The 19,250-nt window shown below is 38.7% G+C and overlaps 1 protein-coding gene across 4 annotated transcripts in view; it reads right to left on the bottom strand.

Moving 5' to 3' along the window:
- Ccdc91 (coiled-coil domain containing 91) overlaps positions 1–19,250 on the bottom strand; it is a 228,668-nt gene that overhangs the window by 161,554 nt on the left and 47,864 nt on the right. For 3 of the 4 annotated variants that reach the window (XM_048366860.1, XM_048366845.1, XM_048366837.1), the window contains exons 2-3: positions 8,766–8,809; positions 5,742–5,820 (exon numbers count right to left, since the gene is read on the bottom strand). In XM_048366860.1, coding sequence (XP_048222817.1) covers positions 5,742–5,820; positions 8,766–8,795 — 109 coding nt within the window. In that variant the 5' untranslated portion in view covers positions 8,796–8,809. Of the gene's footprint in view, positions 1–5,741; positions 5,821–8,765; positions 8,813–19,250 lie in introns of those variants that run through there. The other variant, XM_048366852.1, reaches the window with a different exon arrangement.

Below are 19,250 nucleotides of genomic sequence, written 5' to 3'. Positions count from 1 at the left end.
TTAAAATGCACCCAAATTTAAGCAAGTAAAAAAAAATTTGAGAAAAATACTAGATCACAACAATTTCACAAAACAGTACATTTCCAAGTCAAATATTTAGGATTTGTTTTTCTAAATTATATGGTCCTATGACTATAAAACTCCAAACTTGGTTGTAATAGATGACATACAAAGTCTGAAATAATTTTCCTTTAAATAAGAATATAAAGGAGGGGCTGGGAATATGGCCTAGTGGTAGAGTGCTTGCCTCAAGCCCTGGACTTGATTCCTAAGCACCACATATATAGAAAAAAAAAGCCAGAAGTAGTGCTATGGTTCAAGTGGTAGAGTGCTAGCCTTGAGCAAAACAAAGCCAGGAATAGTGCTCAGGCCCTGAGTTTAAGCCCCAGGACTGGCAAAAAAAAAAAAAAATCAAGAGAGAAATAAAGAGAGGTAAAGAATTAATACTACCATGCTATAATGAACTACATCTGCCTAACTTCTAAATGTTACTTATTGACATATAACAGAACATTAAATTGGAATATTATTCAGAATAAAAGGGAGATTTCTGACAATTTTACATGTATGAACCTTCAGAGTGTTATTCTAAATGAAATAAGCAGTCACAAAAAAAGCAAATACTGCACAATTTTGCTAAATCAACCAGATTCATAAAAATAGCATAATTCTGGTTATCAGGAATGAGGGAGAGGGGAAATGAGGGGTCATCTAGAATGGATCCACAGTTTCCATTTTACAGGATAGAACACTAACTTGCACATGTGATCTAATTAAGATGATAAATTTAGTGATATGTATTTGAACACAATTTTTAAAAATATGCAATGACATCAGCTAAGTTCTAAGCAAGTAGTACAGAGATAAAAATGTAAAAGTACCTCAGAGGAAGCAGTTGAGGAGACACAGAACAAATTTAGAAAGTATTATGTCATTTTGTAAAAGAAGAAGAATGCTGGGCTGAGCAGATGGGAGATAAGGGGACATGTTAAAAGTCAGGAAGAATGGCAAAGGCATGGGAATACTGGCCAAGAACACCATGTAGATGGAAGATTAGTCCACAGGATTCAAACACGATGGCCATGAAAGGCAGGCTGCAGTGCAAGGTGAAGCAAGGATATAAGGGGATACATCAGGGAGGGAAAGGCCTCAATAAAAGCAATTCTTCCTCTGCCCAGAACACTTACCTCAGCTTTGAACTGCCTGGCTTCCTGTCCACAGGCCCTAAATATCCCTTTTCAGAGGAGGCTCTCCTTATGCCTGCCTGGACGACCCTGTGCCAGCATGGCCCCCTCCATCCCACACCATCCTCATACATTGTGGATATCCTTCCTTGCATTAGATGCTTGGAACCAGTGTATTTAGTGCTTGTTTATGTGCTTGTTTCTCACCCTTCTCCCACTAGAATATAAGCTCCTTAAAATCAGGACTGAATTCTGTTTTTCCCTGTTCTACCAGCATAAGTTTGCAACCAATAAATATTTGAGAGTGAAAAGAAAGGAAGAAAGGGAGGGAAAGAGGGAGAGAGGGAAGAGGAAGGAAGGAAGGAGGGAGGAAGGGAGGAAGGGAGGAAGGCAGGAAGGCAGGAAGGCAGGCAGGCAGGCAGGCAGGCAGGCAGGAAGGCAGGAAGGCAGGAAGGCAGGAAGGCAGGAAGGCAGGAAGGGAGGAAGGCAGGAAGGAAGGGAGGGAGGGAGGGAGGAAGGGAGAAAGGAAGGGAGGGAAGAAGGGAGGGGAAGAGAAGATGACAGGACAAGAAAGGGCAGGAGAGAGGAAAAATACTCTTCTTTGGATAGCCTTCACTGAAATAAAGTAACAAACTCCATATGTATGTGGAAAATAAAAGTAAAAGAAGAATTTGATGATTTAATATTAATTCATTTTCCAGTTCCTATGGTAAGCAAAGCATAAAGACACATATCACAGGTGAGAGGCTGCATTGTAATTGACACAAGCATACAAATAATTGCTGGTAAAGTCAATACATAAGCTGGGCACTGGTGGCTCATGCCTGTAATCCTAGCTACTCAAAAGGCTGAGATCTGAGGTTTGAAGTTCAAAGCCAGCTCAGGCAGGAACACCTGAGAGATTCTTATCTCCAATTAACCAGCAAAAAGCCAAAAGTGGAGGCATCGCTCAAGTGGTAGAGCATCAGCTTTGAGTGAATAAAGCCAAATGAAAGTGCCAGGCTCCAGGTTTAGGCTAGTCACAGCAGAGGATCACAAGATAGTAATTGTTATGCCCCTATGAATGCATAAGATAATGCTAAGTGAAATGAACTCCATGTTATGGAAACGAGTGATATATCACTTTTGTAATTACTTTCAACATGCCATGTGAAACCGTAGCTTCTATTGTTGATGATCCTCTTGTATCCCCTTCCTGTGGTTGTACCTGCACTATCACTGTATCTTATCGGAGTACACTGGAAACTGTACATACTGGTATTAGAACTAGGAAAGTGAAAGGGAATACCAAAATCGAAAGACACAGGATAAAAAGACAAACGACTACAAAAGCAATATTGCAAAACTGTTTGGTGTAAACCAACTGAACAACTCATGGGGGGAGACAGAAAGGGGGAGGAGGAGGGGGGAATGGAGGAGGTAACAATACAAGAAATGTATCCAATACCTAACATATGAAACTGTAACCTCTCTGTACATCACTTTGACAATAAATAAGAAAAAAAAAAAAAGAAAAGACAAAGTGACAAAGAAAGCTTGACTCTCAGAAAGCACATTGACCACTATTTCCATTTTCAGATTTTTCCCAAGTAGTACTGGCTCTACACATATGGGGAAGATTCAGTGCTACAATAGCCCAATCACTAAGAACCATATATAATGAAGCATATCAAAGTGAACTCCAAGAATTGGAAACAAGAAATTCGTATTATGTCCTGTATGCAGTTATTTCTATTTTTTTTCTTTCTGTTTTAATTTTCTGTTCCCTTTTTCTTGTATAAGCCTATCTGATCTATGGGAGGGAAAGGAAACCACAGAAACAGCAGGACAATGGATGAAGTAATGCAACAATGATACTCACTAAACTCTATGTTGGAAATGAACTTTAAACTTTGGGGTAAGGGGAGTGGTTAGTGGTTAAGTGGGAGAAAATGAGGGAGGGGGGTAACAATGTTTAAAAAGAAAGCTACTCAATACCTTACTTATGTAACTCCCCCATTCATCACCTTCACAATAAATTTTAAAAAATTAAAAAGATTTAAAAAAATAGAAAAAAGAAAGTGCCAGGCCCTGAGTTCAATCCTCAGTATCAGCAGAGTCAAGATACATTTTAGCCATCTTAGAGTACTTACTGAAGATTTCCAAGATCAATACATGTCAAGAGAAAGTTTACTTTTATGGTCTCCTCACTTATGTATACTATTGCCACCATAGAATGAGCAGCACTCAAGCAGAGTTAACAAAGTGAATCTACTCTAGGAATCTCCCAGAGACCATTACTGAGAGTTGACTCTGAAGGAGGAGGTGTTGACCCATCATGAGCAACACCAGCATTTCAGAGGGGCCACTGTGTAAATCATGCTGAGATGATGTCTTGGGGATTGCAGGATATAAGCAGACACTTACAGAGGTACACTGTCTCAGGTTATATAATAATTAGCCTGGAAAACATAAAGACTCTTATTTCCAAGTTGTCAGCAAAAATCCAGAAGTGGAAGTGTGGCTCAAGTGGTAGAGCACCAGCCAAGAGGACAATAACTAAACAAGAGAGTGAGGTACTGAGTTCAACTCTTGATACTGGTACAAAAAAAAACAATTACTGACAACTGAAATGGAATCTAAAAGACTAGCTTTCATCCCTAAACATACCTATTAGCATTAAAACTCAATTTCTCTTCAACTGCACAAAAAGCAGAACAAGGCTGTGATTCCTATTTTACAATAAACAAGCTGTCAATACACTAAAACTCCTAACCTGCTAGATAAATGTAATTTATTACCCCAACTCTTCCTACTAGTTTCCATTGTCAGCTTTACCTGCTCATTGATTCAGTTACTCCTCCAATCACTCATTTTCTCCATATTTATTCACTCTGAATATATTTACGTAAAGACAACTATAAGCTATAAGGAAGATCAAAGTCCAGGCTGGCATAAAGAGAGAGAGAGAGAATATATTTGAAAAGTAACAATAGCAAGAAGTAATAGGAATCTGGTTCAAGTGATAAGAGTGCTGGCCTAGCAAGCATTAGGCCCTCTGCTCATTTGAACACAGCACCACCAAAAATATGCATATACACAGAGAGAGCAAGAGACCAAATCATTTTGATTATGTAATATCTAACCCAGAAAATTTTACAATCCAACATGGAAATCACATAATTAAGTTCCACAAAGACTTGAGAAGGTTTCCTAGGAAAAGTTCCCAGAAACACAAATATTAAAGCACGAAATAACACATTAAAGGAAAATAAGCATGACAGTGTAATAAGGGAAACAGGAGAAAGAAAATGGGAAAAGGGTAGAATTTCAGGCAGGGGAAACAATATAGAACAATATAGAAACAATATAGAAATCAAAAATGAGCTACACCACTCCTTTTTTCTTGCCTATACTTTGTTGTTCCATTGGGCTTTCAGCCTTTGATATCTTTTCCCACTGTCACATTGAAATCATTGGAGTCCTTCAAAGGCCAGATGAACAATATAAATACCCAGCCTGAAGGAGAGTGCTGACTCACGCACACCAAGCATCAGATACACACTTGCTAAATGCACAATGACAAAGTCATCATTCTTTCTCCAATGATAAATGTGCTTCACATGCGCCTGCCTTTGCCCTTGAAGTCAAGATTAGAGGAAGTTCTATTTGCCAAACCTAAGAGTGTGTAATACACAGCAAGCAATTGATGAATATTTGTATGGTAAATAATTATAATAATCTGATCTGACTTTCCAATAATTTGACAGAAAAAATTTACCAGCTTCCAAATATTCTTTAGACATCAAGGAATTTACTAGAGAATTTAGCATATCTCAACAATGGAATTCATTTTTATACTTAATTCCTTTATTGGCATGTATGTGCTAGGAATTGAGCTCAAGGCCTCAGACATGGTATGTACAAGCTCTACCACTGATGTTTATCTGAAGCCCCTGAGAACCTATTTTTAATCTAAATACTTCTGAATGCTTTTATTACAAAGCAACTTCTAAATTTAAATTTAAATGGCTATGATAAATTATTTTTAGAATGCAAGAAGGATACCTGTTAACTAATGAACAAAGCAACCTAAAACAAGTAACTAGTACTTCAACCTTCTAAACTAAGATTCATCTTTAAAATGGAAATTATACTACAACATAAAAACATTGTATTCCTTCTGTCATATTTTAGAATTAGTCCTCAAGCTACCTTTATGGAATTGTGTTTTTGTTTAGACTGGTCCTGGTACTTGAACTCAGGGCCTGGCCACTATCCCTGAGCTCCTTAGCTCCACTTCTGACTTTTTGGTGGCTAATTGGAAATAAGAGTCTCATGGACTTTCCTGCCTGGTCAGCTTCAAGCCTCAAGTCTCATTTCTAAACCTCCTGAATAGCTAGGACAACAGACAGAGCCACTGGTGACCAGTTTTTTGTTATTAACAAAACCACTAACCTAGAGATTGAAGTTAAGGCATTTCAATTTCCAGCTCAGAAAAGGCGAAATGAAACAAGTTCTGACCAAAGCAAAAAGGTAACATAAGAAAAATACTTCCTAGTCGCTATCCACCAGTACCTGTAGGAAAGGCAGCCCAAGGAATAGCAGGAGATGTTGTTTGGGTTTCACCATTTTCTCCATCAAAAGTCTCTGCAGCCTAAGGGCAAAAGCAAGATTGTTTGAAAAGGTCTGAAAAGTAGAAATGATGGCACACTAAGCATGTGATCAAGTACTGCAAGCACCTCTTCCATAACACACCACACATGTGAGTGGCACTCTGTCCTCATGACCACAACCCCTAACCCCCTCCTCCCACTCAATGCACTATTAAGTAGAAACTGTCTTTCCTTTTATCAAATAAATCCCATATCAATGACATTTTTATTTCATATATCCAAGAAGGAGGATCAAAGTCCAGACTGGCAAAGAAAAAGTGAGAGACTCTATTCAAAAAGTAAAGCAAGCATTGGGGTGTGGTTCAAGTGCCTGCCAAGCAAACACATGATCAAACCCCAGATGCCTGAAAAATATACCTATACATAAAGAGACTAAAACATCTTATTTAATTATCCAAGGCCTTCTTTAGGGACCAATCTAAACCAAAAACAAGTAGGATCTAACTCTATCTTCTTTCCAACACTGAACCTCTAGGAAATCCCCAAAAGCTGACATTTTCAATGAAAAAACACTCTTACTCCAAAACAGTCAATTACTGAGTACTGAGTACAGTGTTTTCTGAGAATCAGGTGACCTTGTCACTGCAAAATTATTACTGAAAATTAGACCCCTGACCTCAATATGTATTCTACCTGGATGTCTCATAAAAGGATCTGAATGGGGGGCAATCTGCCACAGAAGCACAGAGGCTAATGGCTACTCTCTACAAACTATGAAAAATATATAACCACAATTCAACTGTAATGTGAACTAATACTGTACCTAAGTAGCTTCAAAAGAATAGATGTATGGAACGTAAACACTGGGGTGGAACTGTCACTCTAATGAGCACATATATATGTGTGTGTGTACATATATTACATAAAGCATATATAATATATAACCTATATTGTAATATATAAACATGTACAATATATAACATGCATGTTACATATGTATAATAAACGTATATCATATATAACATATGCCATGTGTTTATATCGCATATAGTATAGATTATATATCACATATACTATATTAGATAACATGTTTAAAATGTTATACATAACAATTTCCAAATGATAAACTAAGCCAAATAATAATCTCAAACATTTATTTCCCTCAGAATTGAAGGAATTCTAACAAAAAATTTCAAGTAACTTGAAAAATATTCTAGTGCTGGGATGTGGCTTAGTAGTGTTTGCCTAGCATGCATGAAGTCCTGGGTTCAATTACTCAGTACCACATAAACAGAAAAGGCTCGAAGTGATGCTGTGGCTCAAGTGGTAGAGCTCTAGCCTTAGGCACAGATAGGCTCAGGGACAGAGCACAGGCCCTGAGTTCAAGTCCCAGAACCAACAAAAAAAAATTTCTACCACTTAATAAATATATATATAAAAGATAATAAAAATGGGTTAAACATAAAAATTGAAAGTTTCAGATAAAACACAAAAAAAGCACTTTGCCCATACACTGAAGTCCTCCATATTGACAGATTCTACTAAGATAAACAGAAGAGGAAGTAGCACTGTGGCTCAAAGTGGTAGAGTGTTAGCTTTGAGCAAAAGAGCTCAGGGACAGCACCAAATCCCTGAGTTTGGTGACTGGCATAAAAAAAAATGATAAAGAGAACAAGAAAGCTAAAATCTCATACCATATTCTATATAATTCAGAACACTTAGTATGTACTTTGTGTAGCATTAATTACACTAATCATTACAATTCCACTTTTACCAAATCCAAACATTAAATCTCCTTTAAAAACATAAGAGAGGGGCTGGGAATATGGCCTAGTGGCAAGAGTACTTGCCTCGTATACATGAAGCCCTGGGTTCAATTCCCCAGCACCACATAAACGGCCAGAAGTGGTGCTGTGGCTCAAGTGGCACAGTGCTAGCCTTGAGCAAAAATAAGCCAGGGACAGTGCTCAGGCCCTGAGTCTAAGGCCCAGGACTGGCAAAAAAAAAGCCATAAAAGAGAGAGAGAAGAAAGGAAAGGAAGGAAGGAGGGAAGAAAGGAAGAAAGGAAGGAAAGGAAATTTCAGAGTTCACTTGATGGTAGTTCCAGTGCTTAAGCTCAGGCAGCCTGAGTCGTAATCCAGAGATTTTCCTGCAAGACTATACTGGCTCCATAAAAATAACTGGGTTATAAAATATTTCAATAAAATGAACATGCATTGAAAAGGATTAAGTAAAAGCTAACTACCTCTTCAGCTAATAATTTCCACTTAGGAAATCCCCAACAGAAACCTGACAGAGTATTTTAGAAAGGCAAACATACCAATTAACTTCACCACCAAAGGGCTATGTACTTCACACACTACATCAGCTCACTACAGGTGTGAGCAGGCAGCGTATGCAGGGTCGGCAAGTCACCCCTCAGCTCCCAGGGATTCCAGAAGACATGGGCCTAGCAGCAATCTCTCCTGCTGGCAATTTGTGAACCCTAGTCTTCAATATTCCATTGGCATCATTTTATTATCCCCATTTAAACCATTCCTATGGGCAAAACCCAACCTTCAATGATCATAAACCACTTTTCACTTTCAAAAGGACCATAGTTTTCCCTTGTCTTCCACTTCGTGTGTGTGTGTGTGTGTGTGTGTGTGTGTGTGTGTGTGTGTACCAATACCGGGATTTGAACTCAGCTGAGCTTTTTTGCTCCACTTCTGCCTTTTGCTGGTTAATTGGAGGTCAGGCATTTCATAGATGTTCCTGCCCACGATATGCATCAAGCAGCAAACCTCAGATCTCAGTCTTCTGAGTAGCTGGGATTATGGGTGTGAGCAACCAGTACCTGGCTTCCATTTCACTTTGTTTTCCAGAATTACAGTGATTAAGACAATACCAATTGAGCAATACCAATGAGAAATAGTATGTTTTCAAAATAATTATTCCCTTAGAACCCTGCAGAGTTGTAAACATAAACAACACCACCAAAACATACCTCAAAACCGCCAAAATCATCATCATCCATTCTTCAGGCAGCACCTGGAAATAGATCCAAAGACACTGAAATAAGTCCCAATACAGTCATTTTTGTGAAGGTATTTTTCCAACGATAAATATACATACATTCTGATTTGTAAAGTATAGCTATTTCACTTGATTTTTTAAAAACCTAAGTATGTGTGCATTTTTTTTTTTTTACCAAAAACATTAGTAATTGGCTTTCCTTTCTGGCAAGATGAGCAATTTCAGGAACCATGTATTTTTGCCACTTTATGTTGAGATGCCAGGAGTGGAAAAATACTCTTTTACATTTTAATTTGCTTTCCCAAATTGGCACTGGGGCTCAATTCAATAATGCTTCCTGCTTTTTGCATCTATCCCTCAGCTGACTGGCAATATCAGCACAAACTCCAGCTAAGAACAGGGCTGTGGTGAATTTTTGGAAATCTGTCCTTCACCACAAAGGTTCTTCTCCCTGGTTTCATGAGCCCGGGCTGACTTAGATTTTCAAAATTGATCAGCATATTTGAACTGAGGCCACAACTTTGGGAGCATTTTGATATGTTGTATTTTTAGCTGAAACTGCTTTTGCACTTTTGGAAAAAAAATGTGGAGCAAGTTAACTAGGGTGATCAAGATAAATCAAGTCATGTATTCATGGGAGACCGAGGATGAGAAAAACACAAGTGAATAACCAGAATTCCTCTCAGCTTCATCCTGACAGTACAGAAGTAGTAAAGCGGGAGAAGAGAGGCTTTACTTTGTCTTAAATGAGTCTTATAAAAAGGAAAGGATGAAACCTGGGCTAGAACCTGAAAAGTTAAAATAAGCTCAGGTGGTATACCTGAAAATGGAAAATAAATGCTGTACGAGTTCTGGACCTCTGCAATGGCGATGGCGTCTGTAGTTGTGAGTTGGTAGTTCCAGGTAAGACTCGGATTGTAGAACTGGCTCCACTGTTTTTTAAGTAAACACACCCAAATATTCATTAGCATTAGCATATCCTTGACTCATTACCAAAAGATAAACTCACAGAAAGGCAATCTCCTCCCACTTCTTTAAAAAAAGCTATAAAAATTAACATATGTTCACTAACAATCCTAACGGCATTTTCTTTTCTATGGCCTCTGGCTTTATGTAGCCATGGGTAGCAGGACCCTAGCTAAAACTCATACTAATGCCCCATGCCCAGAAAGAAAACTTCAAAAACTGTCAAAGGAAAGGGCAAAACACACAGCTCTAAAGGATTGTTTTGTTTTAACAGGCAAAGCCAATTTATTTTCATAGAAACTCAGTGGGTAAAGACAATACAAGGAATTTATGTAGACAGAAATAGATTATTTAAAAGGGCATTATATCTCCATTGCCCACACTTAACCATTGGATGAAACATTCTTAAAAGATGCATTTTTCAAAAAATAAATAAATAAAGCTAAGCAAGTCATTGACACAAAGCACTTATAAAATACAAACCAGACTTTCAGCGTTTCTCGATGGTGGTTGGTTTGAACTGGAATGCACATGAATTTTGCATAGTGAGTGCACAGAATCTGTGTGTGATCACATTTTTCATGATGAATGATATGGATACTGAGAATTAACTATGTCAAACTATAAAGCCAACTTTATCTTTTCCATGTTCATCCCACAAATCTCATGAGACAATTAAAAAATACTTTTAGCTTCTACAAACGCCATGACCAAATACTATGGTTTCAAAAGAATGGAATTTTTAGAGTTATAATCTTACATGTTTTCATAAGTCACAGCCCAACAAATTAGGTGGAAGAGGCCCGAAAATTTGAAAACAAAAACAAATACCATGGCAAAGCAATCATTTCAGCTTGTTTGCCTGTGGTAATGAATCCAATGCCGTTGATTCCTGAGCACAGATGTAGATCCAGAAGAGAACATGCATGTGAATACTACTGTGCTCACAGTCCAGCAACTCTGTATCCTCACTACGGATGACAGACTACCTCTTCCTTTATGTTCACATACATAGCAATATGTTACCTTTTAAAATGTGTGTCTTGAGTGTCTTAAAATACAATGTAAGAGAAATGTATATTAGGTTTGAAGCAATTACCTTTCTCTAATTCAGGTTTAAGAGCCTTAAAGAGTTTTGCTACCTGATGAACATTTCAAAGAAAAAAGGGGGGAGGGGGAACAGCGATTTGTAAAATTTACAAAATATAAAAGTTGGTGGTGGTGGTGAGGGACAGTTGTTTTTTGTTTGGTTGGTTGTTTTTTTGTTTGTTTTGTGGTGCCTGAACTCAAGGTCTGGGCACTGTCCCTGAGCTTTTCAGTGCACGGTTAGCACTCTTAACACTTGAGCCACAGCCCCACTTCAGAGTTTTTTGTGGCTAATTGGAGGTAAGTGTCTCTTGGACTTTCCTGCCTAGGTTGGCTTTGAACCTCAATCCTCAGATCTCAGCCTCCAGGATAGTTAGTATTACTGGCATGAGCCACTAGCACCCAACAAAAATTTAGTTTTTTAAAAGAAAGTATTATACAGATGGGACTTCTTGATGAGTTTGGTTAATTTAAAACATTATTTTCCAGCCGGGCACTGGTGGCTCACATCTATAATCCTAACTACTCAAGAAGCTAAGATCTGAGGATTGTGGTTCAAAGCCAGCCCAGGCAGCAAAGTCTGTGAGACTCTTATCTCCAATAAACTACTCAGAAAAAGCCAGAAGTGGTGCTGTGCCTTAAGTGGTGGAGTGCTAGCTTTGAACACAAAGAGACTCAGGGACAGCACTCAGGACCTGAGTTCAAGCCCCAGGACCCAGGACCAAGGGGGGGGGGGGGACTCTATTTTCCCTAAAGTTGTATTTCTACAAAAAAAAAAGTTTACAATTATTTTGGAACTTAATATTATAATTTTATAGTCTTATATACCTACAAAAATACGAACAGGTACATAAGAATGTACTAGCACCAAATATCTGTTGCCTAAGTTGCAAAATGATAAGCTTGACCAAAAAACTGACAGATGATATCATTTACTCTCCTGTGTCATAGCAGGGGAAGAGAGAGACAGCTTGTTGGGCTCAGGGACCTTACTTGGAAAGTTTTCCTAATAGTATCTTCCTGTAAACTTTCCTAGATCTTTTTATATCTGAATTTAATCTCTTAAATTGCTTCATATTATATTAAGCTCCTACCTTAGGATCTTCAGTATTTAATACATTGCTGATGTTCTCCAAGAAAAACATACCAGAAGGCAAATCATATACACAACACAGTGCAACAAAGTTTCTCAAGCGACTTCAATAGGCAGCATTGTCTAGGTCCTCTAGAAGTCTGAGTCTGGTATGGAAGGGAATACAGAGAGAGAAAGGCACACACATGCACTAGAGACATGCTTCTACCACAGAAGGTTATCTATGTGGTTGAAAGCATTATGAAACCCTTTCAGGAAGAGACACCAGAGAAAGATTTCGGTGGGCTTGATGGGAAATTTTAGTAGCATACTGACAAAGTACATCTTAGTCTTAGAGTGACAAAACTTTGTTAAGCTTTCTCACCATAAAACAGGGTTAAAGAAGGGTGAAATGAGAAAGCTGAAAGTATGTGGAAGCAAACACAAGGAAGACAAATCTTAAACTCTCAGAGGAGAAAAGAAGAATCAATCACATTTACATCAAGGAAGTTGAGCAAAGGTGAGACTCAAAATTAGAGTCCAAGGCCAGACACCAGTGGCTCATGTCTGTAATCTTAGCTTCTCAAGAGGCTGAGATCTGAGGATCAAACTTCAAACCTAGACTGGGCAGGAAAGTCTGTGAGAAACTTACCACCAATTAAACACCAAAAAAGCTGGAAGTAGGGCTATAGATCAAGTGGTAGAGCACTGTCCTTGGGCAAAAATGTTCAGGGACAATGCCAAGACCCTAAGTTCAATCCCAAGGACTGCCACCAAAAAAAAAGGGGGGGGGGCTGGGAATGTGGCTTAGTGGTAGAGTGCTTACACAGCATGCATGAAGCTCTGCAATTCCTCAGCACCATGCCAGAAGTGGCACTGTGGCTCAAGTGGTAGAACTAGCCTTAAGCTAAAGAAGCTCAGGGACAGTGCCCAGGCTCTGAGTTCACACCCCAGGACTGATTAAAAAAAATTGGCTTCAGATGGAGATCTCAAGATTCCTCTCAGAATCTGCACAATTGGACAATTTGCAGTTCATCACCTCAGCTGACCAGAGATCTACTTCTGGATAGGATTAAAGCAAGAGGGGCTCTGGGCAACACAGGGCAACTGAGCCTAAGTGCTTTTAAAGGCTGAGACCAGTCATCACAGTCTTGTTTCAACACTCAACAACTGTGATGCCAGTAGCCAACTGAAACATCTAAACAGAAGTTCAGTACTCTTCTTTGGTAAATACTATCAACTCATCAGAATTGATCACAAGAAACAATCTCACGCTGGGAATATGGCTGGGAATAGTGGTAAAGTACTCACCTAGTATACATGGAGCCCTGGGTTCAATTCCTCAGCACCACATATGTAGAAAAAAAGCTGGCGCTGTAGCTCAAGAGGTAGAGTGCTAGTCTTGAGCAAAAAGATGCCAGGGACAGTGATCAGGCCCTGAGTCCATGCCCCAGAATTGGCAACAAAATCAAAACAAATAAACTGTTTAAAAACAAAAAAAGAAGCAATCTCACCAAGGCAACACTATGTTAACAAAGTCCACCAAAATGCACCAAATTTCCAATTGGCTCCTCATTTCATTAAGTGACGGAGCAATATGAAAGCCAAAGACATGCCTATAATGTCAGGCTGCCTGGACTCAAATCCCACATCAAGTTTGGATATATAGGGGCTGGGGATATAGCCTAGTGGCAATAGCGCTTGCCTTGTATACATGAAGCCCTGGGTTCAATTCCCCAGCACCACATATACAGAAAATGGCCAGAAGTGGCGCTGTGGCTCAAGTGGCAGAGTGCTAGCCTTGAGCAAAAAACAAGCCAGGGACAGTGCTCAGGCCCTGAGTCCAACGCCCAGGACTGGCAAAAAAAAAAAAAAAGTTTGGATATATAACTTACACATTTCCAGACTCAACTTTCCTTATTTGTTAAATAGGTATAACAATTGTAATAACTTACTCAAGGGTCATTTATGAGGATTAAATATGTTCTAATAGATGAAAGAGAAGAGTTTCTAACATTCTACGCATTTGGTAAATGTTTATTAGTAATTTTATTACCAGGCCTTCTTCATTTCTACACAACAAACAAGGTTACTGAAGACAACCAATAACATGAAGGAAGATGAAAACAGACCAAACAGTAATAACCACAATCAAAAGGAAAAACATGGAAACAACAAACAACAGGAAAAATAATAATAACCTCAGTGACTTTAATTCAGAAGATAGCAGAGAAGATGTCCTAGATTTTCGAGGGAGGACAAGAACAGTCTTACTGGTAGGAAGATGAGACTGAGATCCTGGAAATAAAAATTATGATTTCTGAAATAAAAAACTGGGAAATAAAAAATAAAGTTAAGGAAAAATGTCTTTAAGAAGAAGTACATAAAAGAAGAAATGGAAAATGAGTAAAATATTAGAAACCTGAAGCCCACAACATACAATATTTACATCATGAATAGTTCTACAAAGACAGAACATAGAAAACAAAAGTTAAAAGTTGTCAACAAAATTAACTCAAGAAAATGTTTAAATCTAAGAGATATTATTTCCAGATTTAATGGGCCTATCAAGTATCTGAGGGGGGGGAAGGAAGGGAGGGAGGAAGAGAAAGAAGGAGGAAGGGGGAAGGGAGAAGGAAGGAGAGAGAAGAGAAAGGTAGGATGGATAGAAGAAAGGAAGGAGGGATGGGAGAGAGAAAGGGAAAGAAGGAGGAAAGGATGGAGGGAAAGAGAAAGGAAGGGAGGAAGGAAAACCCTTACACCAGAACACAACAGGAACAGACAGGTCTCAGATATAAAACAGGTGAGGGACAAAGGATGAAGAATATAATCACAGCAGACTTCATAACAGCATTACTAGAAGGTAGAAAACAATGAAACAATGCTTTCAAAATTCAGAAGTAAAATGACTTACAACATAAAATTTTATAGTAAACCTTCTAACAAAAAAAAAAAATTGAAATAAGGAGAAAATAAAGTCTTGTCCATACCTGTAAAGTCTCAAAAAAGAAATAAATTCCCCAAACCCTGTTTCTTAAGAAGCTACAGTGTGAAACAAGGGAAGGAGTCAAGAAAGAAGGAGGATGATCAGGAAATATGCAGCCCTGATAAACTGAAAAGCATCAGCAAGCTGAACAACTCCCAGGAAGCTCAAGAGCAGGAAGAGAGCCACAAGATGGGCGCCAACCAGAATGCCCTGGGTGACAGACTCCAGCTAATGGAAGTAACAGACTCTCGTGTTTTCTATCCTGAGAGGCATTTTGAAAAATGAGAGGAAAGATTAGGAGTTGGATTAGTGACTAGAGAAGTAACCAGATGGAAAGAGAGAAGTCAATAAGTTGGATAGGAAAGATTATACACACTGAAGTTTTCAACTGTTAATAGTATTTATAAAGTCACAATAATGTAAACACCATATAATCAACTATATTCAAAATCCCAATACAGCCATATAGAAAATAGAGGGGGAAAAAATGAAGGTGATAAAAACTGCCTCATCTTCTGAATTAGACAGTTGATGGATCTGAGGTTGAAAATAAGCTACACTAATGGCTCACACCTATAATTCTAGCTACTCAGGAGGCCAAGATCTGAAGATCAAGGTTTAAAGCTAGTCAAAGTAGGAAAGCCCATGAGACTCCATTTCAAATTAGCAACAACAACAATGAAAAAAAAAAAAAGGACTGGATTAGAAGTGTGGCTAAAGTGGCAGAGTGCCAGTTATGAGTGAAAAAGTCTTTAAATAAGAACGAAGTCCTGAACTGAACCCTCATCTGGCACACACACATATCAAATTTTTTTAAAGATGGCAGTGATAGCATGCTACTTAAAAATGCTAAATGAACAATAAAACACTCAACAACATGTGCTAAGTACCTTGCTTCCACAAAGCAGGAAATGGAAGAAAGCATAGGTGAAGGGGGGAATGAAGAGTTAAAGTAAACCCCATTTTCAGGCAGCCCCTGTTTTGTTGTCTGTTTAAACTATGAGCAAACCCAGGGCAAGCTTATTAGGGCCCAGCCAGTCAAGAACTCTAACCGGCCCCAGAATGTCTTGAGCCCTGAGCCAATCAGATTTGTACCCGTGTCCTAACCTTGCTTGCTTGAACACCTGATTGCTGTAACTTTGTTTTTTGCCTTTATAAGCCCTGTGCAATCGCAGCTTGGGGCTTCCTCCTAACCTCAGCTGTGTTGGTGGGTAGGACGAGGCCCGGGCCACAGGCCGCTTGAATAAAGCCTTGCCTTGCTTTTGCATTTCGGAACATCTGAGTCTCAGTGGTCTTCTTGGTGGTCGTTTCGTGACTTGGCATAACACAGGAAACTGTTGTGTTACAGAGAATCAATTTTAAACTATGGGCATTATTTTTTTTGGAAATGTGCTGGTTATGGTAGCTCATAGCTACAATCCCAGCTTCTTGGGAGACAGAGATAGAGAGGATTTTCAGTTCAAGGTCAGCAAAAAGTTAGTGAGCCTACAATCTCAACCCATAAGCCTGGGATTGTAGTGAATACCTGTAATCTCAGCTATGAAGGAGGACATAAATAAAAGAATTATAGTCTTAAGCCACTTGGGCTGGGCAAGTGGCTCAGTGGTAGAACAACTGCCTTGCAAAAACAAGGCCTTTAAAGTGTAGTATCACAAGAAAAAACAAAAAACTTCTGTGATCTAACCTACCTATTATTTTCATCAAATACTCTAGAAAAAAATATTCAAAGTCTTCACACAACTAGCCAAAAGGAGACATAAATGCTTTACACAATGAATAAATTGGATTTTTTTATTATGTCAGTGGTCTATTATTCCCCACAGTGCAAGTATTTGTACAGATTGTAAAACTGTACATAGGCATCAAAGCTGTTCAAAGGCAAATTCAATCAAAAGTATTTAAAGACCAAAAGAAAAAGACTCAGGTAAATGACTTCCCAAATTACAATCATGAAGCTGGGCATCAATGTTTCTCACTGATAATCCTAGCTGTTCTGGAGGCTGATCTCATGTTTGGAAGTCAGCACAAGTAGAAAAATCTGTGAGACTCTTAACCTCCAATTAACCAACTAAAAGCTGCAAGTAGAGCTGTGGTTCAAGTGGTAGAGTGCTAGCCTTAAATGAAAAGGCTAAAGAGCAGAACCCAAGCCCTGAATTCAAGCCTCTGTAATGGCACAAAAAATATAGACACACAGACACAGACATACACATACACACACACACACACACACACACACACACACACACACACACACACACACCCAACACCCTAAATGGCTTACCACCCAACACCCTAAATGGCTTACCAGTGATCAATGTGTATGCATCACTCAATTCAGAGTCTACTTCAAGAAAATTACTTACCAACATCTTCTAATCAGAATACTACTATTTACTCACTCAATCCTTTCCAGTACCCTGGCTCCCAGAAGCAAGAAAAACAAGATCTGCTCTTGTTCTTCATAGAAAAGGAATGCAAATTTAGAAGAGGACAAACAACATAAATGCACACAGGCATGCATAGGCATGTAGACATGCATGCACAGGCATGTAGACATGCATGCACAGGCATGTAGACATGCACACACACACACACACACATCTCAGCTAAAATTATGAAAATAGGGTGAAGTGCTGAATCAACATCTCCTCAGACCAACAAGAGGTATGGGGCATAAGTAAGGAAAGCTGGCCAAGTATGAGCAGACAGAATCTAAAGGAAAGCAAAAATTATAGAATCTTAAACCTCTAAAAGAAAATTATAAAATTTTAAAACTCAAATGGAGCCTAGACATAACTGGAAAAACAGTGATGAGATTGATGACTTAGATCCTCTGTGTTTTGTTCTTTTCCTTTTTTTTCCCCCCTCATCTTTTATTTGTTAGCTGGACCCAATACATCTGATACAGCAAAGGAACAAAAACAGCAGTGGTGGTCTTTCCTCCCTTCAAACAGCAGTATTAGAGCCTCTCTGTACTTCATCTTAAGCTGGGATGCTGCTAGTCCACAGCAAAACCTAGGCAAGGCAGAGGGGGATCAAAGTAGAGGGAGGCATCATGCACACACCCATTTGCACTGGATTCCAGGATGGTACATGAGAAGCAGAGCCTAACCAGCAAGCAAGGAAGGAACACTAAGTTTTGGGACTTGGTTCTGTTTACTTTGGTTATTTGCTTGATTTTTGTGGGAGAGGGGTTCCTCCCATTAGTACCCCACCCCATCTCACCTTTCCTGACCCTAGAAATATCATCTTTTCTACTTTTCTCCAACTCCTGACATCAATATATCTAACAATTAAACTATAAACCTATGTTGAGCTTCTTAGACACTTGTACCATCCCAAGGCATCCCCGTTTCACCAGCTCCCTTAGGCCATGACTCCTCCCTCAGCCTCTTTATTCCTAATAGCTTAGCTGTAGTTCTACACAAAAACTCAGTCCCCAGTTAGCTGTGGCATGCCTGAATGTGTGCACACAGCTACCAATGGTCCCCTACTCTATGTAAATATTTCACTGGGTTTTTGGATTGAAGAAATTAGTAAAGCTCAGATATACTGTATGAAGGGGATGGGGACTAAAAGGAAGCAAAAGAAGAACCGTAGGTAAATACAGTTATGATACTCAATACAGGACTATGAAAATAGAACTAAGAGATTAGAGATGGGTAGGAATGGGATAGATAGGATGGGGGAAATGATGGAAGCAGTGACACTAATCAAAACACATTGTATACCTAAAGGGACATGTTAAATTGAAATCCACTGGTATAATTAAAAGATAACTAAAAAAGCATAGCCATTTAAGCTGAGATCATTACAAGACTCTAATCATGTAAGATTCAAATGTCTGACTATCAGTACAAGGAAATTATTTAGGTAAGTTCCTGTAAGAAATCTGGAGATAATTTAAGCCATTGTTAATCTTTTCTTTACTTCTAGTACTGAACTAGTAAAGGAAGATTAACTGAGCAGATCCTAGAACACATTGCAGGTTCAAAGAATATTGAGAATGCTTTTGGAATCAGTGACTGGATGCAAGTAAATGAATTGCTAATAGTTCCCACATGACTTCTTTCTCCCTATTATTTTTCTAGTAAAAACATACTGGAACTGGACAGGAAAGATCACGCTCCCAGGCACTAAATCAACTCCACCCATACTAAGGAGGCTGAAGGCTTCCATCTTAAAAGAAATCACATTCTACTGTCTTCAAATATCTAATTATCATTGTGGGTGGCTAATTATGACACTTCCTATACAGTTGAATTAAAGAATTGTTACACTACAAATGCTACCAGTAATGAACCTTTTCAGACAAGTCAAAACAAAATCCATTACATGAAAAATAC

The sequence above is a fragment of the Perognathus longimembris genome, chromosome 1 (genome assembly GCF_023159225.1).
Source record: "Perognathus longimembris pacificus isolate PPM17 chromosome 1, ASM2315922v1, whole genome shotgun sequence".
In the NCBI taxonomy this organism is placed as follows: Eukaryota; Metazoa; Chordata; class Mammalia; order Rodentia; family Heteromyidae; genus Perognathus; species Perognathus longimembris.
This window is presented reverse-complemented; position numbering and strand designations above follow the sequence as displayed.